Source organism: Brachyistius frenatus, unplaced genomic scaffold (assembly GCF_029030835.1).
Source record: "Brachyistius frenatus isolate BFR_SWC_R1_liver_20210118 unplaced genomic scaffold, ASM2903083v1 Contig_28, whole genome shotgun sequence".
Classification (NCBI taxonomy): Eukaryota; Metazoa; Chordata; class Actinopteri; family Embiotocidae; genus Brachyistius; species Brachyistius frenatus.
Window position 1 is genome coordinate 2,418,873 of NW_027210627.1, and position 18,323 is coordinate 2,437,195.

The 18,323-nt window shown below is 44.4% G+C and overlaps 1 protein-coding gene and 1 non-coding gene across 2 annotated transcripts in view; both read right to left on the minus strand.

Moving 5' to 3' along the window:
- Positions 1 to 2,904: 2,904 nt before the first annotated feature.
- trnas-aga (transfer RNA serine (anticodon AGA)) lies at positions 2,905 to 2,986 on the minus strand. Its single transcript has one exon. It is a non-coding gene; the product is annotated as a tRNA-Ser (tRNA).
- A 3,471-nt stretch (positions 2,987 to 6,457) lies between these two features.
- tmeff2a (transmembrane protein with EGF-like and two follistatin-like domains 2a) overlaps positions 6,458 to 18,323 on the minus strand; it is a 113,112-nt gene continuing 101,246 nt past the window's right edge. The window contains exons 6-10 of the mRNA XM_069698914.1: positions 17,956 to 18,104; positions 15,654 to 15,713; positions 15,181 to 15,310; positions 8,725 to 8,883; positions 6,458 to 6,978 (exon numbers count right to left, since the gene is read on the minus strand). Coding sequence (XP_069555015.1) covers positions 6,882 to 6,978; positions 8,725 to 8,883; positions 15,181 to 15,310; positions 15,654 to 15,713; positions 17,956 to 18,104 — 595 coding nt within the window. The 3' untranslated portion in view covers positions 6,458 to 6,881. The remainder of the gene's footprint in view (positions 6,979 to 8,724; positions 8,884 to 15,180; positions 15,311 to 15,653; positions 15,714 to 17,955; positions 18,105 to 18,323) is intronic.

An 18,323-nucleotide genomic window follows, 5' to 3' on the forward strand; every position in this document is an offset into this window, starting at 1 on the left:
CAGCACCGGTACAGCGTGTTCCTCCTCCACAACCCCCGCTAAAGTGAAAGCAGCACAGAGGAGGAAACCAAACTAAGTGTAACAGGTCTTTTGCAAAGTTTGAAAGAGAAAGGAGGGTGGGGACAGGAGCCTTTTCGGAGCTCGTAGCAAGCGTAAACAAAGTAGTTGGTAATATTAAAGTATGAAACTTTAGACCGCACTCCACTGCGGTCGGGTTATGCGGATCGACGCCATTAGATGGCATTTTAGCCAAATGACGAACCTCCCTGAGTTTTTGTCTCGGTGTGTTTATTCTCTCGGTTTGTTTCTGCTTCTCCAGTTTGATCAGTTGATGGACTAAATAACTTATTAAATCTCTCCACTGTAGCTGCTCTGTGTCCTCGAACACACCGCAGCTTGCAGCATGCCTCATAACTCTGCATGACGAGAACTCAACTGCTCATTATCAAGCCCGCTGTTATTACAAGACAACATAAACATGAGCTAAAGACTGTTTTAATTGCGGTGTACTTCAGTAATAATGTTGACATTCACAGCCTGTAATTTACCATTACTGTTGCAAGTGTAGCAAAGCGAGCATTAGCATGGATTGGCATCAGCGTGCGGTCGTGCAAATACAGTGCGATTCCAAACGAAACGTAGTTAGATCAGCAGCATCGACCGACGTACGAGACGTCAGCAGATTTCATATTATTATGACGGGCACGATCAATAACAGCAGCAAACTGTCAAACTGTTTTTAAAAAAAATTTATTAGGAGTTTACAGCCTCGTTGACGCTGCGCGACATCTAGTTTTAAGTACCCGTGTGAGACTGAACATAAATGAAGCGCCCAGGAGTGTAAACTCAAAGTAAGTAAAAGTAATCACGGCGGGGATGACCTTATGGTTATCAGTGATAACGTTCACCACATTCCTCGGCCCTCAGATGGGAGCAAATACTCAGACGTTCACGGAAATTTCCTTCCTGCTCCTCCCTGGCCTCGATCCCACTGGATTTCAGCCGAACCCGGCAGGAGAAGACAGGAAACTGACAGGATTACTCTGACTGGGTCTCGCCGGGTGCAGACGCACACAGACGCGTGTACAAATAGCGCGTTGAGCTGCGGGGGGGGGACTGTAACTTTAGATTTTCTAATTTGGAGGAGGAAGGGGAGAGGAGGGAGAGGAAGGTGAAAGTGTGCACTGCGGGACGAGGCATTCTCCATCGGGGATGTCAGTTCTAAAAAAACCTGGCAGGAATTTTCTAATGGGTTTAAGGAGCTCCAGGGCTGCAGCGGCAGGTGAGAATATAAAGGAAATAGAGGCGCTATAATGTTGGATATCGTCTGCATACGCTGATACTGCGTAAACACTCGTATGTCTGTAGACAGTAATCACCGTCAGCCCCGAAGGCTTCATTTCCTGAATTTTCTGTGATAATTGCCAAAGCCTGGTTGTTAAGTGGTTAATTAAAAAAACAACAACAACAAAAAAAAACGAGGTATCTGCCCTTCAGAAAAATAAACACATACCTGCCCGGAAACGCCGACAGGTCCATTAGAAAGGCTGGGAACTTCATAAAAGTCTGAGGAAATGACCCGGGAGTGAACCTGGGCACGACTCCAAAATTATTAATGTCGTGGTGTTTCTCATTATAACGTGACTTTGATGTTCTTCATCCAGTTTGTAGCTGCTGGATGAAATCGTGAGCACTATGTGTGGTATAGTGCACCCTGTCCTCTCTTTAAGAGAACAGATAATACGTCGATTTACTCTGCGAACAGTGGCTGTTAGATGGTTTTATTAGCAGTGCTTGAAAAAAATGTTGTTTTGTTTAGTAAAAAAAACAACCTGCAATATCACATTGTACTTCTGCAAAAGTACATAAGTATCATTAAAACAATTAATGCATCAATAGGGAAAGTACTTATCATGCAGAATAGATTTTAGATTCTTATATGGCATTATTTTTGATATATTTACTGACACATTAATCTGTGGTAGCTAAAACTGTCAGGACTGTCACTTTCCGATTCCTAAACTCTCTTTATTGTATGTATTGACCAAACCTGCTCAGCTGAGGGAATTTTTATTTTTTTCTCGGTCTGACAAGAAATCCAATTAATTTTGAAGACACACTGTGAAACAAATCGAGACCACAATCGATGAAATAAAAATGCATTTTTCAGTGTTGAAATTTTAAATTACAAAGGCAAAAGCAGAGTGATTTGTGGTACCCACACTAACACAAATTTAATCAAACAATTTACTATTGTTGTATACCTAATGATATGCACATTTACATTTAATCGTTTCCCCAAAGTAATCACATCCAATTAGCAGAGATTCACATGGTGAGTCAAGACACTGGTTTGATCGAACATCAAACAATCATTTGTTAGAAACTGAAAGTCTTTAAGCCTCCTCTGTTAGCAGTGTTCAGATCAGAGTTAAGAATTTTAGGAATCGGTTAGGACCTTGATAGGAATTGTTAGGACTTTGTTAAAGAAATGTCGGGATCTGTTAGGACCTTGTTAGGATTCATGAGGACTTGTTTGGCAGCTGATCACTCGAAGTTAACGTGGGTTATTGTTGTATGCAGCATTCCTATAATGTTGGAAGAGAGTAGTTGCCTATTTATTCGGTAGTTTAATCTATAATGCATCAAATTTTTACAAATCGATCACGGTAAGTGAAATGTAGAGTAAAAGAAGGCTACGAGTAAACCTCAAATTGTGCTTGCATAAATGTACGTAGTTACATCCAAGAATTGAATAAACAGAAAGACTTCAGGCAAATGCCATTTTAAAAAGTCTGCAATCGTTTTTGATGGCTGGCTGAGTTCAATGTCGTCTCGAGACAGGAAATATACTGAGATCGTCTCATCATCAAGGAACACCGGTATCTGAAAATAAAAAAAATCCGTTGTCGGCAGGATTCGAACCTGCGCGGGGAGACCCCAATGGATTTCTAGTCCATCGCCTTAACCACTCGGCCACGACAACCGATATACAATATATGACATACGGACACACTAAGTCCGCGAACAATGCCTATGAGCTGGTAATGAAACCGTCAAGATATTCATGCCAGTTCCTCTTTCACTATGTTAGCAATAAAAGCAGCTGTGAACCAGAGTGCGGTGGGGCCCCGCTATGCCGTTATGGTGACAACAGCACCATCTAGTGGCGCTCAATATCCGACACTGCAACTATTCCCTATATCTAGTTGGGCATACTAACAGGTATTTAAGACCTTACTCTACTTTCTAACAAGCGCAACGACAGACTCCAGGACAATCTGGAGAAATGATTGATCTTGGTATTTTGCGCATAAATTGCACTTGGTCTCCATCAACCTGATGGGGTTGTGTAATGAGCCTATATGTACCAGGTCCTCACCTTGTGCTCTCAAATACAAATTCTGCTTAAGCAAAAGTAGACAATAGAGGCCTGAAGTATTAGCAGCAAAATGTAGTTAAAAGTGAAAGTACTGCTTTAGTCCCTCTGACTGATACTATATATAGACTATGGCAAAGGTTTTTTTTAATAGTGAAGCATCAGTTTAAACTACTTCCTGTTTTATATCCTGTTTTGGGACAGCAGATCAATCTGAGGGATAGTCAGACGGTTACTGGGAGAGAAAAGACAAAATAAATAATAATCGAAAAAAAGTTCCACAAATCTGTTCTAATCTTTGACTTTTGATGAGATATTTGGTCATTTGAACATTTCTTTGAAATAAAACCACGTGACGAGTTTAGAGGGAAAAATCACTATTTGGTGGAGCTGTCAAGGAATCAGACATCTGAAATGTGACCCTGACTACACTGCTTTTTGAAAGACGACAGGAGCCGTAGAAAATTGGAAACCACTGGTTTAATCCTTAACAATGTTGTACTTTAACATTTTTTCAAATCAATTGTGTGAAATCATCTTAAAAGAAAGTAAAGCTGGCAAATACATTAGTAAAACGTACACTATATCCTGCTGACATGTATCAGTGTAAGCAGAAAGTAGCACCAAATGGAAATATTCAAAAGTATAAGTACCTTAGATTTGTACTGAATTACAAAATGGACTTAGTTAAGACCTGCATGTGAGGTTATGAAAACAGTGCTGAAAATATTTTCAGTGTTGCAGATAATATTCAGATACCAGGGCAAAAGTAAGCATCACTGTAAAAAACACAATTAAAATCACATTTCTATACTGTAAATGTATTTTAAATCAATCTAAGTATGACTTGTGCATCAAAAGTAAAAGTACTCAATAAATAAAATGGCTCATGTTAGTGTTAAAGTGTTAAAATTATTGGGATTCATTTCCCGAGTCGCAGGTACTGTTGTAGTTTGTCAAAGTGGATGGAACCAAACTCACATACCCATACTGTAAAGATCATAAAACATCAACTTATTTTAAAGTAACTCATCAATAACTGCAATAGCTATGAAATATAATTGACTAAGAAGCATTAATCTAAACAGTGGGGTCCAAAAATCTAAATCGACCAGTGACAATGCTTCTATTTTGCATGTTTTTTTTAATTTAATAAAATAAATTTCAGCAGGAATGATAATATCAGCTTTACTATTTCAGTTAATAAAACGGAATCTCTAATAAAATGTGCATGAATTTCAGAATAAAGCGTTTGATCTGCCTCCGTTTGGCTATAAAGACGGCAGCGCTCGAGCTGCGTGAAGCTTGTTCGACCTGACGTTACCCCCAGTATGATCTGATAAGGAGTTTTGTCTCTTGTCAGGAACATTTGTCTTTCTGTGTCCTAACGTGCCTCCATAAATGTTCAGTGGGGGTCAGCTGAGGTGCTTTGGGTCCCTTCCTCTTCTGCAGCGCGAGTCCTTCTCTGCAAAGACGCAAACCAGAGAGTGGAGTGTGTCTCTGGAGGATTGAAGTGCTGCTTGTCCTCGGTCAGAGTGGGGTCGGATCAGAGCAGGTGTCCAACTCCAGACTTTAATATTCCCTCCACAATATTTCAGTGGGTTTGTTTCCATAAAACCTTCTGTCGCTGCCATAAATATCTAACTTTGATTCATCGGAACAACACAGTTTTATTTTTTCCATTTACTCCATTTTTGCTCGTAAGCCTGAGCCCACCTTGAGTGTTTTGACCTCGTTTCCCTTCCTGAGAAGTGGTTTAGACAATATTCGTCCTCCGAGACCACGACCAGACCGCTCTTTTGACAGGACTTCCTGATTGGGTTCTTAATTTATCAAATCTCTGATGAGGTTTTATTTATGCATCTCTCATCGAACAAAGCTTGATGTATTGATTTCCTGATGGTGTCCTCACTTTTGGTCTGTCCTCTTTGTGCTTTGGATACAACTTAGAAATCTTCAGTCCATGTTCCCAACTACCATAACTTAGTCGGTGGTGTTCTGCTGAAGTCGTATTTATAACAGGTAGCTGCAATTTGAACGAATCGAACAAACCTCTGATGACTTGATCAAATCCACCTGTGTCACCCGAACGCCGTTTCAGTGGAAGGCAAGGAAGTCCGATGTTTTGTACAAAGGAGTTAACGTGATGCTGCAAATTAGCTTCAATTCGATTTTTGAACTAGAAATAGTGCAGAATCTGAAATATTTACCACTTCTCGTATTTTAAAATGATTCTAAATCGTCAAATTTTTCGGACTATTTCGAGGTTTACATGTAAAAAAAACAAAAACTACAGATTTCTGATGTGGTCTCAGACTTTTAGACACCATTAGGTATATTGTAATTTATTACTCTTTGAAATAAGTAGTTGAATAAAGGTTCTTTACTCAATTGCACAACTGAAAAAGCAAAAATAATCGTAAACTAGATTGTTGGTTTCTAAGTAGCACAAAATGAACTCGGCGTATACTCATGTGAAAGAATTACAACCACTTGCATGATGTTGGTGCCCCCGATGACGTCACGTCCACCGTCGCCGTCAAATCGCACGATTAAACAACATGATCGGAGTGAGCATTACCTCCGCTCACAAACGCAGACAGACACGGGCGCGTTACATTTCGTGATATAAATTATTTATTTACATTTACAGAAAAATGACCCCATCAAGACAACGTAGTAATAACTATTGGAAATAGAACCCAAGATACAGTAGCTGACGTCACCGTCACGACCGAACGGAGAGCTCTATAATAACATTGTGCCCTCTGTCAAAGGTCTCCTATAACACAAGGTGCAAAGGCATCACGTGTAGCCCCCGAAACACCCCGCCCCCCCTCCCCCGCCCGCCTCCCAGACCGACACCGCACCTCGTTTAAAGACCGCTACCCTGCTTTGCACTAACCCAGGTTTGCTTGTAACCCCCCCCCCCCCCCCCCCATCTACAAACAACAGACACCGGCTAGCCTGCCTCTACCAAAGCGCACACGTCTAATACACATCCACACGCGCGCGCGCACGCACACATTCAGTATCCTCAGTCCCTCCCTTACCCCCCCCCCCCCCCCCCCCCCCCCTCCCACCAGGACCTTATGGATTTTCAGAAAAGCCATTCAGAAAAAAGGTGCAAGGACACACATCGGCAACTGGAGGACGACGGGGAGGGGTTGGGGGGGGGGTGGGATGGAGGGGTTGGTTACCGATGACGACATTACCCCCCCCCCCCCCCTCTGAACGTGCGAGTTCTTGTCTCTGGTTTGCCACCGTCCTCCGCGGGCGTTTCTATGAGTTCATACTGGGAGAGAGGGGGCGAGGAGTGAGGGGAAGCAGATGCTAAATTTTCAGGGTTATTGGCCTACAAAGGGAGGGGGAGGAGGGAGAGGAGGAGGAGGAGGGAGGGGGCGGATGGACATCGGGACATCTAACGCCACAGCGCTCAGCAACGTGGACGTGGGGGGGTGGGGGGGGGGTGGGGGGACAGTCTGTCCGGTGTTGTCCGGGCTCAGATGAGTCGAGTTGAGGCGCGCATGGTGTTCTCTGAACTGAAGTGGACATTGTTCTGCTTCTGCCGGTTGATCCTGTTGGTCCGTGGGCACTTCCTGTACAGAGATGGAGGGGAGGGAGGGACACAAGAAGATTTATTAATCTATATATATTTCTATATATATAATGATATACGTCACTCGTGGCTCCAAAAAAAAAAAAAAAAAAAAAAGACGACAACGACTGAAATGAAAAACCCGCGGCTCTCAAACCAACGACGATGTCACGGTGGACTTCTCCAATTAGTTTGTTCTTAAGAGTTTAAGACTTTTTAAATAGTCATTCAAAAAAAATGAATCGTAGGCTTAATTTAAAATAGCACTTTAAAAAAAGTCTTCCCCTTTGGTTCATGTAACGTGCATTTTTTTTTTTTTTTTCCCCTCAAACCTTTCACATCTTTGGGAGAAACAACGACAGAGAAGTCAGAACATTTTGAGCCGAACGAAACACGACGGCGAGACAACAGTTTTGCAGATTAAAGAGTGGCGCTCTCAGTACTCTGAAATTACATCTTAGATTTGGGGTGTTGATTTTCAGTCAAATACATTACATTTTAATAAAACGTAATTTCACATAACACAGATGTATATATTTGGGCCCCGGCCCTCCATCCGGATACATCTTTGGCCCGTCATAGGAACCCCCTGGTTTTGAGACCCGAACGAACACATTGTTGGTGTTTTTTTTTTTTTCTTCTTCTCAGTTCTTTGTGTATAATAGCAGCAGGATAAAATATAGAATAATGTGGCGGCAACGCAGGTCTTTTGCAGGGAAATCCTTTTCGATTAGACCTTTTCTAAGATGCGGCAGAATGTCAGACACAGGAGGCGAAGCGCAGAGACGATCTTTTCCACCACCACCTGTTTGTCCTTCAACGAAATGGTCAATCTTTACAATACCGAGAAATCGCACAGAACTTCAGCAACATTCATAAAACACAAAACACGGGCTGCAGAGATGCAGCACGAACCACTGAAATGTAAGTCTGTGTCGGGTCACTGTAACGAGTGTTGTATAATGAACTTCTACAAGGCCGAGGTGTGTTCTTTTTCTTTTTCGCGTGTGTTAAATGGATATCTCTGAGCCGCAGGACACTTCAGTGCTACTGTAGCTGTGTTATAAATTCTCTTTTCGCTTCTTTATCTTCTCTCCTTACCCTCTCACCCGGCCCCTTTACAACCGCTCGCTCCCTCATTTTGTCCTCTCCTCCTCTTCCTCCTCCTCCTCCTCCTCCTCCTCCTTTGTTCGGCGGAGTAGTTTTGTCTCGGCCGAAAACTCTTTTAAAAAAAATCTTTTATTAAATGTCATAAATTGCTTAGGTCAGCCAGAGGCAGGCGAGCCGCGAGCTACACAGTACGCGCGCGCGCGTGCGTGCGTGTGTGTGTGTGTGTGTTTTTTATTGTTAATACAATTTTTTTTAAGAAAAGCCTGGTTGAAACCCAAGTGTGTACGCTTGCCTACGCGGATATCTCTGTGTATCTGCGCTTGTACGCACACGCTGCATGTTTTCAGATGTGTGCGTGTGTGTGCGTGTGTGTGTGTGTGTGTGTGTGTGTGTGTGTGTGCGCCCTCGGGGAAAGTGACAGCACTTTCTCTCCATGGTGAAAAAGCTAGGTGACCTTTCTGCCGGTTTCCTCCAGGCTCAGACTCCCAAACACACACACACACACACAACATGGGAAAATATTGCTCCCAGTCTCATTAGTAGGCTATGTTAGTGTATGTGTGTGTGTGTGTGTGTGTGTGTGTTAGTGTTAGTGTGTGTGTGTGCGTGCGCGTGTGTGTGATAGGGCATGACTCACCTGGTAATGCAGAGCACCACCACACAGATGATGACCACCTGGAGCGCTCCGATGATCGAGGCGATGAGGACGTAGTGCAGTTTGCCCGAGCCGGGCACCACATAGAGCACGTTGTACTCTTTGATGTCACACTGGGGGCCCCGAAAACCCGAGTGACAGCTGAGATCACGCGCACACGAGTGGGGAGAAAAAGAGAGAGAGAGAGAGAAAAAAAAAATTTCTTAGCACTATGCGACAGGTTAATTATTTCCACATTTCTAATTGAAACGTCAGGTCGTGTTTGATAAAGACATTGGGGCGGAGCGCTGCGTTTCTCCGACAGCGTGGTGACTACTTCTGCTTTGCTGTGACCGTTTTTAGACGAACATGACTGATGGGGCTTGCGGCGGAATAAAAAAAAAAAAAAAAAAAAAAAAAAACCATGTAAGGAGTGTGAGTGTGTCTGTGGCAGGAAATGTGTAATTGTGTCTTGCGCTCTGGGCGCCCGGCCGCACTAATGCAGGAATTATAGATGCGAGTTAAGTTGTTAACAGCGTTGCAAGAGAAACCCGCTCGACACCGCAGGCCGTTCCGGGCCGTGATTGGTCGGTTTGGGCTGCTCGAGTTTTCTCCTGCAAGACGGTGACATCAGGAGACGAGTTAGCAGTGAAGATAAGAAGGAGATAAAGGAACGTAAAGAAGCGTTCCCGCCGGGACCGTGGAGCCACATCTCCACTGACGGTACCGGCTCGAATCCGCTCGACTCCGCTCGCTTTTGGTATCGGGCACCGTTCTGAATTTTGTTTCGTTACTACGGCGACCCCGCACAAAATCACTTCAACAAAAATCACCTTTCGCTCCTACAGTAGGACATTTACGCGGGCAAAACGTGCTGCTGAAGCTCAGCGCGGGCTCCGTGCCTCTGACGCAGGACCTCGGTCGTGTTCGTCCCAACACCTCAGCGGGCGAGCTCTACTCCGAACTCTGGAGGGAGTTGGACACCAGGACGGCTTCGCCGGAGCGCTCGCCGGGCGCGAACCGTCAGAATGTTTGAGGAGACTTCGATCTACCTGCAAACAAACTGCTCCAATCAAGAAGGCGATGGGACACAAAACGTGTTTTCACGTTTCGTTTTTGGTGTCGGCTGGGGTCGCCCGGAACCCCCCCGGACGGGGGAGATACCGACCACCAACCAACCAACCAACCATCCGCGGACGGCAGACAACCGAAACAAAACAAACCAAAAAAAAGCGCGTAGAGTCGAGCCGCGTTTGTTCTTTTCAGCGGGGGAAAAAAAAAAAGTATTATCGCGTGACGCGGTCTGAACCGTGTGCGACGCGTCCATCTTGTGTTGCTGTCGGTGGGTGAGATCCAACGCGGATCAAAACCACTGCAGACAGACGGCTGTGGCGGAACGGTTATCGACACCTCGCGTCAGGTATGAATACAACGTTTTTGGCACCCAAACACGAGGTTTTCCGTTTCGTCACGTCGGAATTAACAGAAAATAGTAAAAAAAAAAAAAAAAAAAAAAATCGATGACTGCGATTTGGCAACGGAGCCATCAATAATTCAGATGTGTTTTTGGAAGAAGCCTCAAATTGCAGTGGAAGCTGGTGTTTTCATATTTTCCTAGTTTAGCGTGGACGCAATCTGAGAGTGTGCGCACACTCGTGTACGCACGCGCGCACACACGCACACACACGCACACACACACACACACACACACACACACACACACACACACAGAAAGAGAGACTAATGGAGATGATCTTTGTCCTCAGAGACGAGCTAAAACGGTCCCCCTTTTAATCTCTCTCTCTCTCTCTCTCCCCCTTTACCTGCACTTCCTGTCTCTGGGGAGGTTGTTACCCACCAACACCTGCTTGCACACGCGTGCGCGCGCACACACACACACACACACACACACACACACACACACACACACACACACACACACACACACACACACACACACACACTCTCCTTCACATTCCTTTTGACCTGACTGTGTGAGATGAACATTGCAACCTTGTTCTGTTTGGGGGTTGTGCTATGTTTCTAAACACACACATGTAGAGACACACACACACACACACACACACACACACACACACACACACACACACACACACACACACACACACACACACACACACACACACACACACACACACACACACATTAGAAAACAGCCTCACACCGACATACAGCCTGCAGGGGGCAGCAGAGTCCCTTCACAGCGCCTGTCTGATCAGCACTGCTCTGTATGCAAGCAGACCATCTGCTGGGCGAGCTGGGACCATCCAGAGAGGAGAGAGAGAGATAGGAGGAGTGAGAGACACCAGGACCCCCTGGCTGATGCTGCTGCACTATCAGGCTGTACAAAGATGGCAGACCTGAGCAGCACATATCGCTGTGTGTGTGTGTGTGTGTGTGTGTGTGTGTGTGTGTGTGTGTGTGGGTGGTAGGTTTTAATATCATTCCTCACGGTGCCTTTATGTAAATGCGTGTCTATGCAGCCTGCGTTCCAGCGTATTCACAGTCACAATGTGTGTGCGCTTTCCATACTGTCGTTCGCACCTGTGCGGCTGCTCCTCAGTGAGTATGTAGCTGTGTGTGTGAAAATGTGCGTGTGTGAAGTGTCAGGTTGTTGCGTTTTTGTGCATTTCTGTATTTATAAGGACTAAATCTGATAAAAAAAAAAAAAAAAAATCCTTACAAGGACATTTGAAGCTCCTTCTTTCCTCATAGGATTAAAATCTTATGAAGTTATTGGCTTCATATTGAAAGCTCCAGCAGACACAAAGAAACATTCTTTTAGCCCTTAAATTCTGAACGCTCCATGACGGCCATCGACTAGACATTAACTTTCACACTTAAAATGAGTTTGAATGAAAAAAACTAGAGCCTGATATATCAGCCAGACAATTTTATTGGCCAATATTCAGATATCAAAGAAACTATATTATGTCAGGGTGTATTTTGGCAAGAGTCAATATGAAATGTTTATTGTGCAGAATAAGACGCTTGGGGTAAATGAAAAATTGAAAACATTTTTTTTTTTTAATTGTTATCTATAGTGAGCAAAGTCCCTTTGGAGTTTACTGTGTTATTACGGCGATGTCAGTGTGTACAATAAACTCTAAAATGTACTGCTTTGATTCCATGTATTGTAACAGTCACAACTGTTAAAATGGTTTGATAACCACATGTGACGGCTCATTGTTAAACGTGTTTATACATGAAGGGCAATCAAAACGTTCAGAGACCGCTCCTGTTGTCGCTAACAGAGTATGACGGGAAGCTACAACCTCCGTGAGCAAGAATTCCAAGTTACATCGCAGCAATAACAGAACATTGCCTCAAACATACATAAATCATTCAAATTAATCACGCTCCGACTAGTAGAGGTGTTAGAATCCGCATCAAAAAAAAAAAAATTAACATTTAATGTGAAACGTTGAAGCGGCGGAGCCAGCGAATCACTCCGGGTTTTATCTATAATTGAATAGGAGTGATTCTTTGCGGTATCTATGATCAACAGCTGCTCTTAAGTTTTCTGCTCGAGTTCATCAAAGCCCTTCAGCCATCCGAAGGCAACGGGACAGATCCTGCACGTTGATAAATCTGCACTCTCCGATTGGGGCGGAGCGACACCAGGGCGCGGAGGTCACTTACGCGCCACTGTCCGCTGCGCTCGCCTCTGTTACGTCACATGTAAACGGCGGCAGGCGCGCTCGCTGCCGCACGCAATCAGACTGGTCTGAGGCGGTCGGGTTTACAGCGGCTCGTGAACGCAGCTCGCTCTCTTTTTTTTTTTTTTTTTTTTTTTTGTCCCGTTTTATTCTTGTGGTGCGTCGAAGCAAACACGGTTTAACGATTCGACCATTTATGACATAAGATGCGGGGGAGTTAAAGAGAGGAGAGGAACAGCGTCGTATAACTGGTAATTGATTCGGTCACCGAAGCGACTTCATCAACGGTTTCTATCCTCCTCGTACAAATTCAATTAAACCGCCACATCTGCAGATTTGTGTTGCTTTGTGTTGAAGTTGTGCCTCTCGCCAGACAACAATATGTAACCCTGCAGACGTGTCTTCCTACTCGTGGTGCTGTTGTTGTTACATTTCTGTGCGAATGGGACAGCTGTGTCAGAGCAGTGACACATGGGCAGAGTCTGTATCTGTTAATCAGCACACCTCCCGATTCTGTATATCTTCCAATTGATCAAATCCTTTTCCTTCTTTTGGAACTGTTTTTGCCTTCGTACGATGGGTGCAGCAGAACGAGGACAATGCAGAACAATCCAGCTGTCTAACCGCGGGCTCACCGCTGATGGCATTTGTGCCCAAGTGGTGTCGGTGGCCTCTGATCTCTGGGGAAGAAGACACGGAGAGCAAAATAGACTTGTTTAGCGCTACCAGCTAGCCAGTCCATGCGGACATCTTTCTCCATCTTCCATCGGACATCTGCTCTAATGGCGGTTTAGTAAAACTCCCAAATGTCCGCCCGTTATTCAATGACATTGACGACACGCTATTATGTGACTGGCTTCTTGATCAATCACAGTTTGGAAGTGACATGGCTATAGCCTCATTTGATTGGTTAATCATTGAATTTTTTTATTTTTTTTTACCAAAGAAAGCAAACTCCACGTGGCTTCACCCCCCAATGCGCGTACATCAGCGGAAAAAAGCACTACAATACGACGTTTCACCAAACATTTACCCGACGGGACGTTTGGAAAGACACGGCGTCACTCAAATACAAATGGAGCGCTACGGAGGAGAGACGGCAGAAACGGCACCGAGGAATTACGCAACTGTTCAAGTGTTTTATTAAAATGGACACCACAGTGTGAGAATAACGAGGACGCCTGACTTCCCTCGGCCTCCGGGAGAAAAACGCACACGCCCCCTTTTCCACTTTGTGCTGCTCCACATATGTGGACCACAACAGGAGGTGTGATCGGAGACGGAGCCTCGCATATTGCAGAACAGGGCCTCGGATCAAAACACACGGGGAAGGAAACACACCAGCGTCCTCATTAAGCTGTGAGAAATCCAACGTGGGATTAATCCGAAGCAGTGCAGCATATTTGACTGGTCAACAGCCCGGCCCACCGCTACAGCAGGAGGGATCGCAAACACTTCCCCCTCTCAGCACACTGGCTCATATTCAGTCCAAATAAACAAGCCTGATTAAAAAAAAGAAAAAAAAATGGGCTCTGGCACTTGCCTAGCAATTGCTAAATTTTACAGCTGATTAGCTGCCTTACATTACAAGCTCTCCTTCAGTGTGTGCTGATGAGACAGAGGGGATCAACTAATATGTGGTGAAAAGACAGAATCAGTCTCAGTTCTCTTGCTTTATGCTCAGGTTGTCAGAATTACACTGCAAAAAATAAAAAAAAATAAAAAAAAATAGTTTGATTGATTGCTACATAAGATTACATGCACCGCCCATAATAGCTATTATAAATATAACATTATTGATTTCTAGCAATTTAAGTCGATTGAGTTCATTTTAAAAGTCCCAATTCCCTGTATTATTTAAAATTGTATTACATTTAAGAAGCAGTGTTTGGTTAGTTCACTTCTTACTTTTTACCAGAGTTTTGAGCATTCATTCGGACATAATTACTCTTCCAACTTTAGCGACCGAATTTAAAATTTCCAGTCGATACGCGCAGGAGACTGTTTTGAAGTAATTTGCCTTGTCATCCAGCAGACAGCACTCTCGCAAATGTGTAGCCCCCTTTTTCACCCTATATGATCATTAGTTGTTGATCAGACGAAGGTAAAATGGAGGACCCGAGCGAGCGAAGCCGCGCAGAGCGGACGAACGCCACGCTGAAACGTCCGAGAAGCAGTGTGTGGAAGTATTTTGGGTTCTGCACCGTGGAAGTAACTGACAAAGATATTGCTGTTTGTTGAAGTCGCCACCCAACATCAGGTGCACAGCCTCGTCTGAATGCCTATTATACAGACTTGGCTTTAGGAGGCTTTGACTGTCACCATATGACGGAAAAGTGCGGTAGAAAGGTATTACTGTGATGCAAATGACAAAAACCCGACTGCTGGAAACGCGGCGTGGAGGTTCGAATTAATTCGAGAAAAAAAACAACCCTGCATGTCATTAGATATTCGTTCAAATGTAATGTTTGGGAAAAAAAAAAAGGGACAGGCCTACTTCTTAGTGGGAAATGAAGACATTTTCTTAAAATTTTAAAAAAAGGGCGTTCTGAAAGCGTCAGCGCTTACGATGCAAACCATTTGGTGTGACTGCAATGACCTCAGGTAAACTCTGGTTGGAGAATGCGCCTGCTCCTCACCTTGTAATATCAGTATACAATATCAGTATCATTTTCTATATTTCCGCTCCCCTCTAGTCCTCATAAATAAAGCAATACTATCAGTGTGTGTGTGTGTGTGTGTGTGTGTGTGTGTGTGTGTGTGTGTGTGTGTGGTGTACCTGCAGGAGGGTTGGGCCAGGATACTGGGGAACTGACAATCCCCGTGGACGCAGTAGTTTTTGTAGTGATCTGGACAGGGGATGTACAGGCCGCGGGCCAGTCCGTTCCTCGGGTCCTCTTTTTCCTCTACTGCACACACACACACACACACACACACACACACACACACACACACACACACACACACACACACACACACACACACACACACACACACACACACACACACACACACACACACACACACACACACACACACACACAAACCCGTAAATGCACACGCTTCGTGACCACCTGTGCACATGCATTACTGAAAGCCACTGTCGGAAAGACATCCACTTTAAGAGGAGAGGACGAGATGAATAATAAAAATGATGGTAGAGCGAGAGCACAGCCTGAGAGCAGTTCTGATTCAGCTTTGAGTGACAGCTCATGTTATTCGCTAATCCTCCGCCGCTGCGGAGACACTCACCCGTGAGGTCGGTCCGCGCGAAGTGTCCATCTCCGCCTTTGTTCCCCGTGACGATGTCGCCTGGAAAGGTCAGAGACACGTTAAAAGCTGTTCCCGGGTCAGTACGACCTCTCCTGTTCCCCCGACCCCCCTCCCCGCCCCAATTATGGGTTACGTGGTGGAACTGACGCAGGCGGAGTCGGGGTCGAACGTGAATTACCATCTTCCACAAAGGCTCCATGCATGCACTTGTGCACATCTTTGTGCTTAATGCCTATAAAATGTGAACCGTTCCCTTCAAAAGTCAGAAGCTGTCTCCCCCTCATGCATTATACCGAACAAAGGGAACAAAGATCAGAGGGAATAATGCATTTCTGCTCACCTTATCGACGCCGCATTGAATTACTCTTTTCACAATGACCAGACAAAATCTCCCTCAAATCGTTATCTTTTTATTGCATTTGATTATTATTATTTATTTATTTTAAACTGACCTAAACTGAGACTAAAAGATGTTCCCAGGTTTATGATGCATGAAATGTGAAACTTTGGATTTTTTTTTTTTTTATCTCTTCTTTTTCTCCTTAGCTTTTTTTTTTTTTTTTTTTTTTTTTTTAGCAATCTATTTGCTTGTACAACACCAGAGGCACAATAAAAGAGGAGCAAGAATGAAGCTTTTTGATGGGGGTCAGAGGCTAAAGCCTTGCATGTATGCCATTCCACTTAAGAAACATCCAACAAGAAAGTTAGTTAGTTCGGAGCGCTTTGGAGCAGGAAGTGACCATATTTGGACAAGCTTGTGGACGGGAGGGGGGTGGATCTGACTCAATATGATCGGAAACCCGACGACAATATGTCCCGCCCACCGGTAGCTATAGCCTGACTGTACCACAGGCCTGTCAATCAAACAGACACGCACCCCCCCACCCCCAAAACACAGGGTTTTTTTAGGCTTATTTTCTATTTTAATGACGGGATTATATTAAGATGGACCACCAGAAAACTAATAAGAAGTACAGACTTTAGCTAGCAACACCGAGATAACTCGTGGAGAACTTTTATTGATTTGAGATTTTATGAGACGAGTTGAATGGCAGTCTATGGAGCCGGAGGCATTTTGGAGCAAACCTCTAGTGGCACTCTGTGGCATTGCAGTTTAAGGCACTTCTGCAGCTACGTCCACTTTTATATATCAAGTCTGTGGTTTTGATGAGCTACTGTAATGTCAAAGTGTTTCAGACTAGTATGTAAAGTGACACATAAACCAGCAGTGTAGATGCCAAGGTGTCACTCCGAGTCCCGGCTGGCGTTCACTTCATTTTTTTTTCCACAGATCTAAATCCCTCAGCTTCATGACATTTGTCTCTCTCTTTCTACTTTCCCTGATTGAAACAGAATGTGCGGAAGCGTGATCAAATCGATGAGGGCGGTCTGACCCACAGGGTGTGACATGGGGGAATACAGCTTTCCATTTGTGTTGCAGGGGCTAGTTAGCCCCAATCGCTTTACCCCCCAGTACTTCTAAAAGAGACCCGTTCGTCCCCTGGAGCCGGTCAGACGCTGTTAAAATGTACTCTCGCACTATAAAGGCGACAAACAAGTGCGATTTGCCCCTGAATTTGCGACCGTGGATAAATCTCTGCTCCATTTTTCACCTGATGACAGATCAGCCAGATCTCACAGCCAAATGAATCAAATTAAATGAATTTGCAGGTGGAACAGATCTTGAATAATATGAAACAAAAACACATTCAAAAGAAGAATTCTTATGTGCCTTTTTTTTTTTTTTTTTTTCTCGAACATGGATTAGCAATATGACTCAGTTTGGGGATTTAAGCGCATAGATTAATAATAATAAAAAAAAAAACTTTATCCCTGGAAACGCGGCACCAAAATAAATGATAGTACACTACAAAGGGGGAGGATTACCATTCAGTGAAATTATCAATATACGCAGCAGCGGGGGTCAATGTGGGGTTTTTAAGGATTATCTTTGCGTGCCGCTCCGAAATATGATTGAGTAAAACTTTCTGAAATTATGAAATGTGTCCGGAGCTGCAGCTGGAGGCCGATACAGAATCACGCTGTCTGCGTTTAGCTCGGCAAGATCCCTCGTTTTGCCCGCTTGTCCTCACTTGAACGTGAAGTGAACACCTGCTCAGGTGGACTGATTGACGGCTTCCGCTGTGTTTTCGGGAAGGTGTTTGTTGTGCCTTTTTACAGTCAGCGTGTGTGTGTGTGTTGGTGTGTGTGTGTGTGTGTGTGTGTGTGTGTGTGTGTGTGTGTGTGTGTGTGTGTGTGTGTGTGTGTGAGAGAGTCTGACCTTGACAGTGGCCCAGGTACTTGACCTCAATGCGCTCCTGCTTCTGACAGGATGCCTCCTTCACCTGGCAGGGGTTGTCATAGGAACGGCCGTCTGAGGCGCACACCGGGTTGAAGCTGATGTGGGAGCAGTCGATGTTGCAAACACACCTGACGAAACAAGAAATCACGTTCAAAAAAAATTCTTCCTGGCATTTAGTGTTGCATTAATGTTGTTAGAAAGCATCTCTGTTCCAGAGAGATTAATGTGTGTGTTTGACTGGAAGAGACACAGACTGAAATTTGTTCAGGGATTAAAGTGAGACAGGACCCCCCCCCCTCCCTCCGACTCCCCCTCCCCTCCCAAAAAAAGAAAAAAAAGAAAAAAAA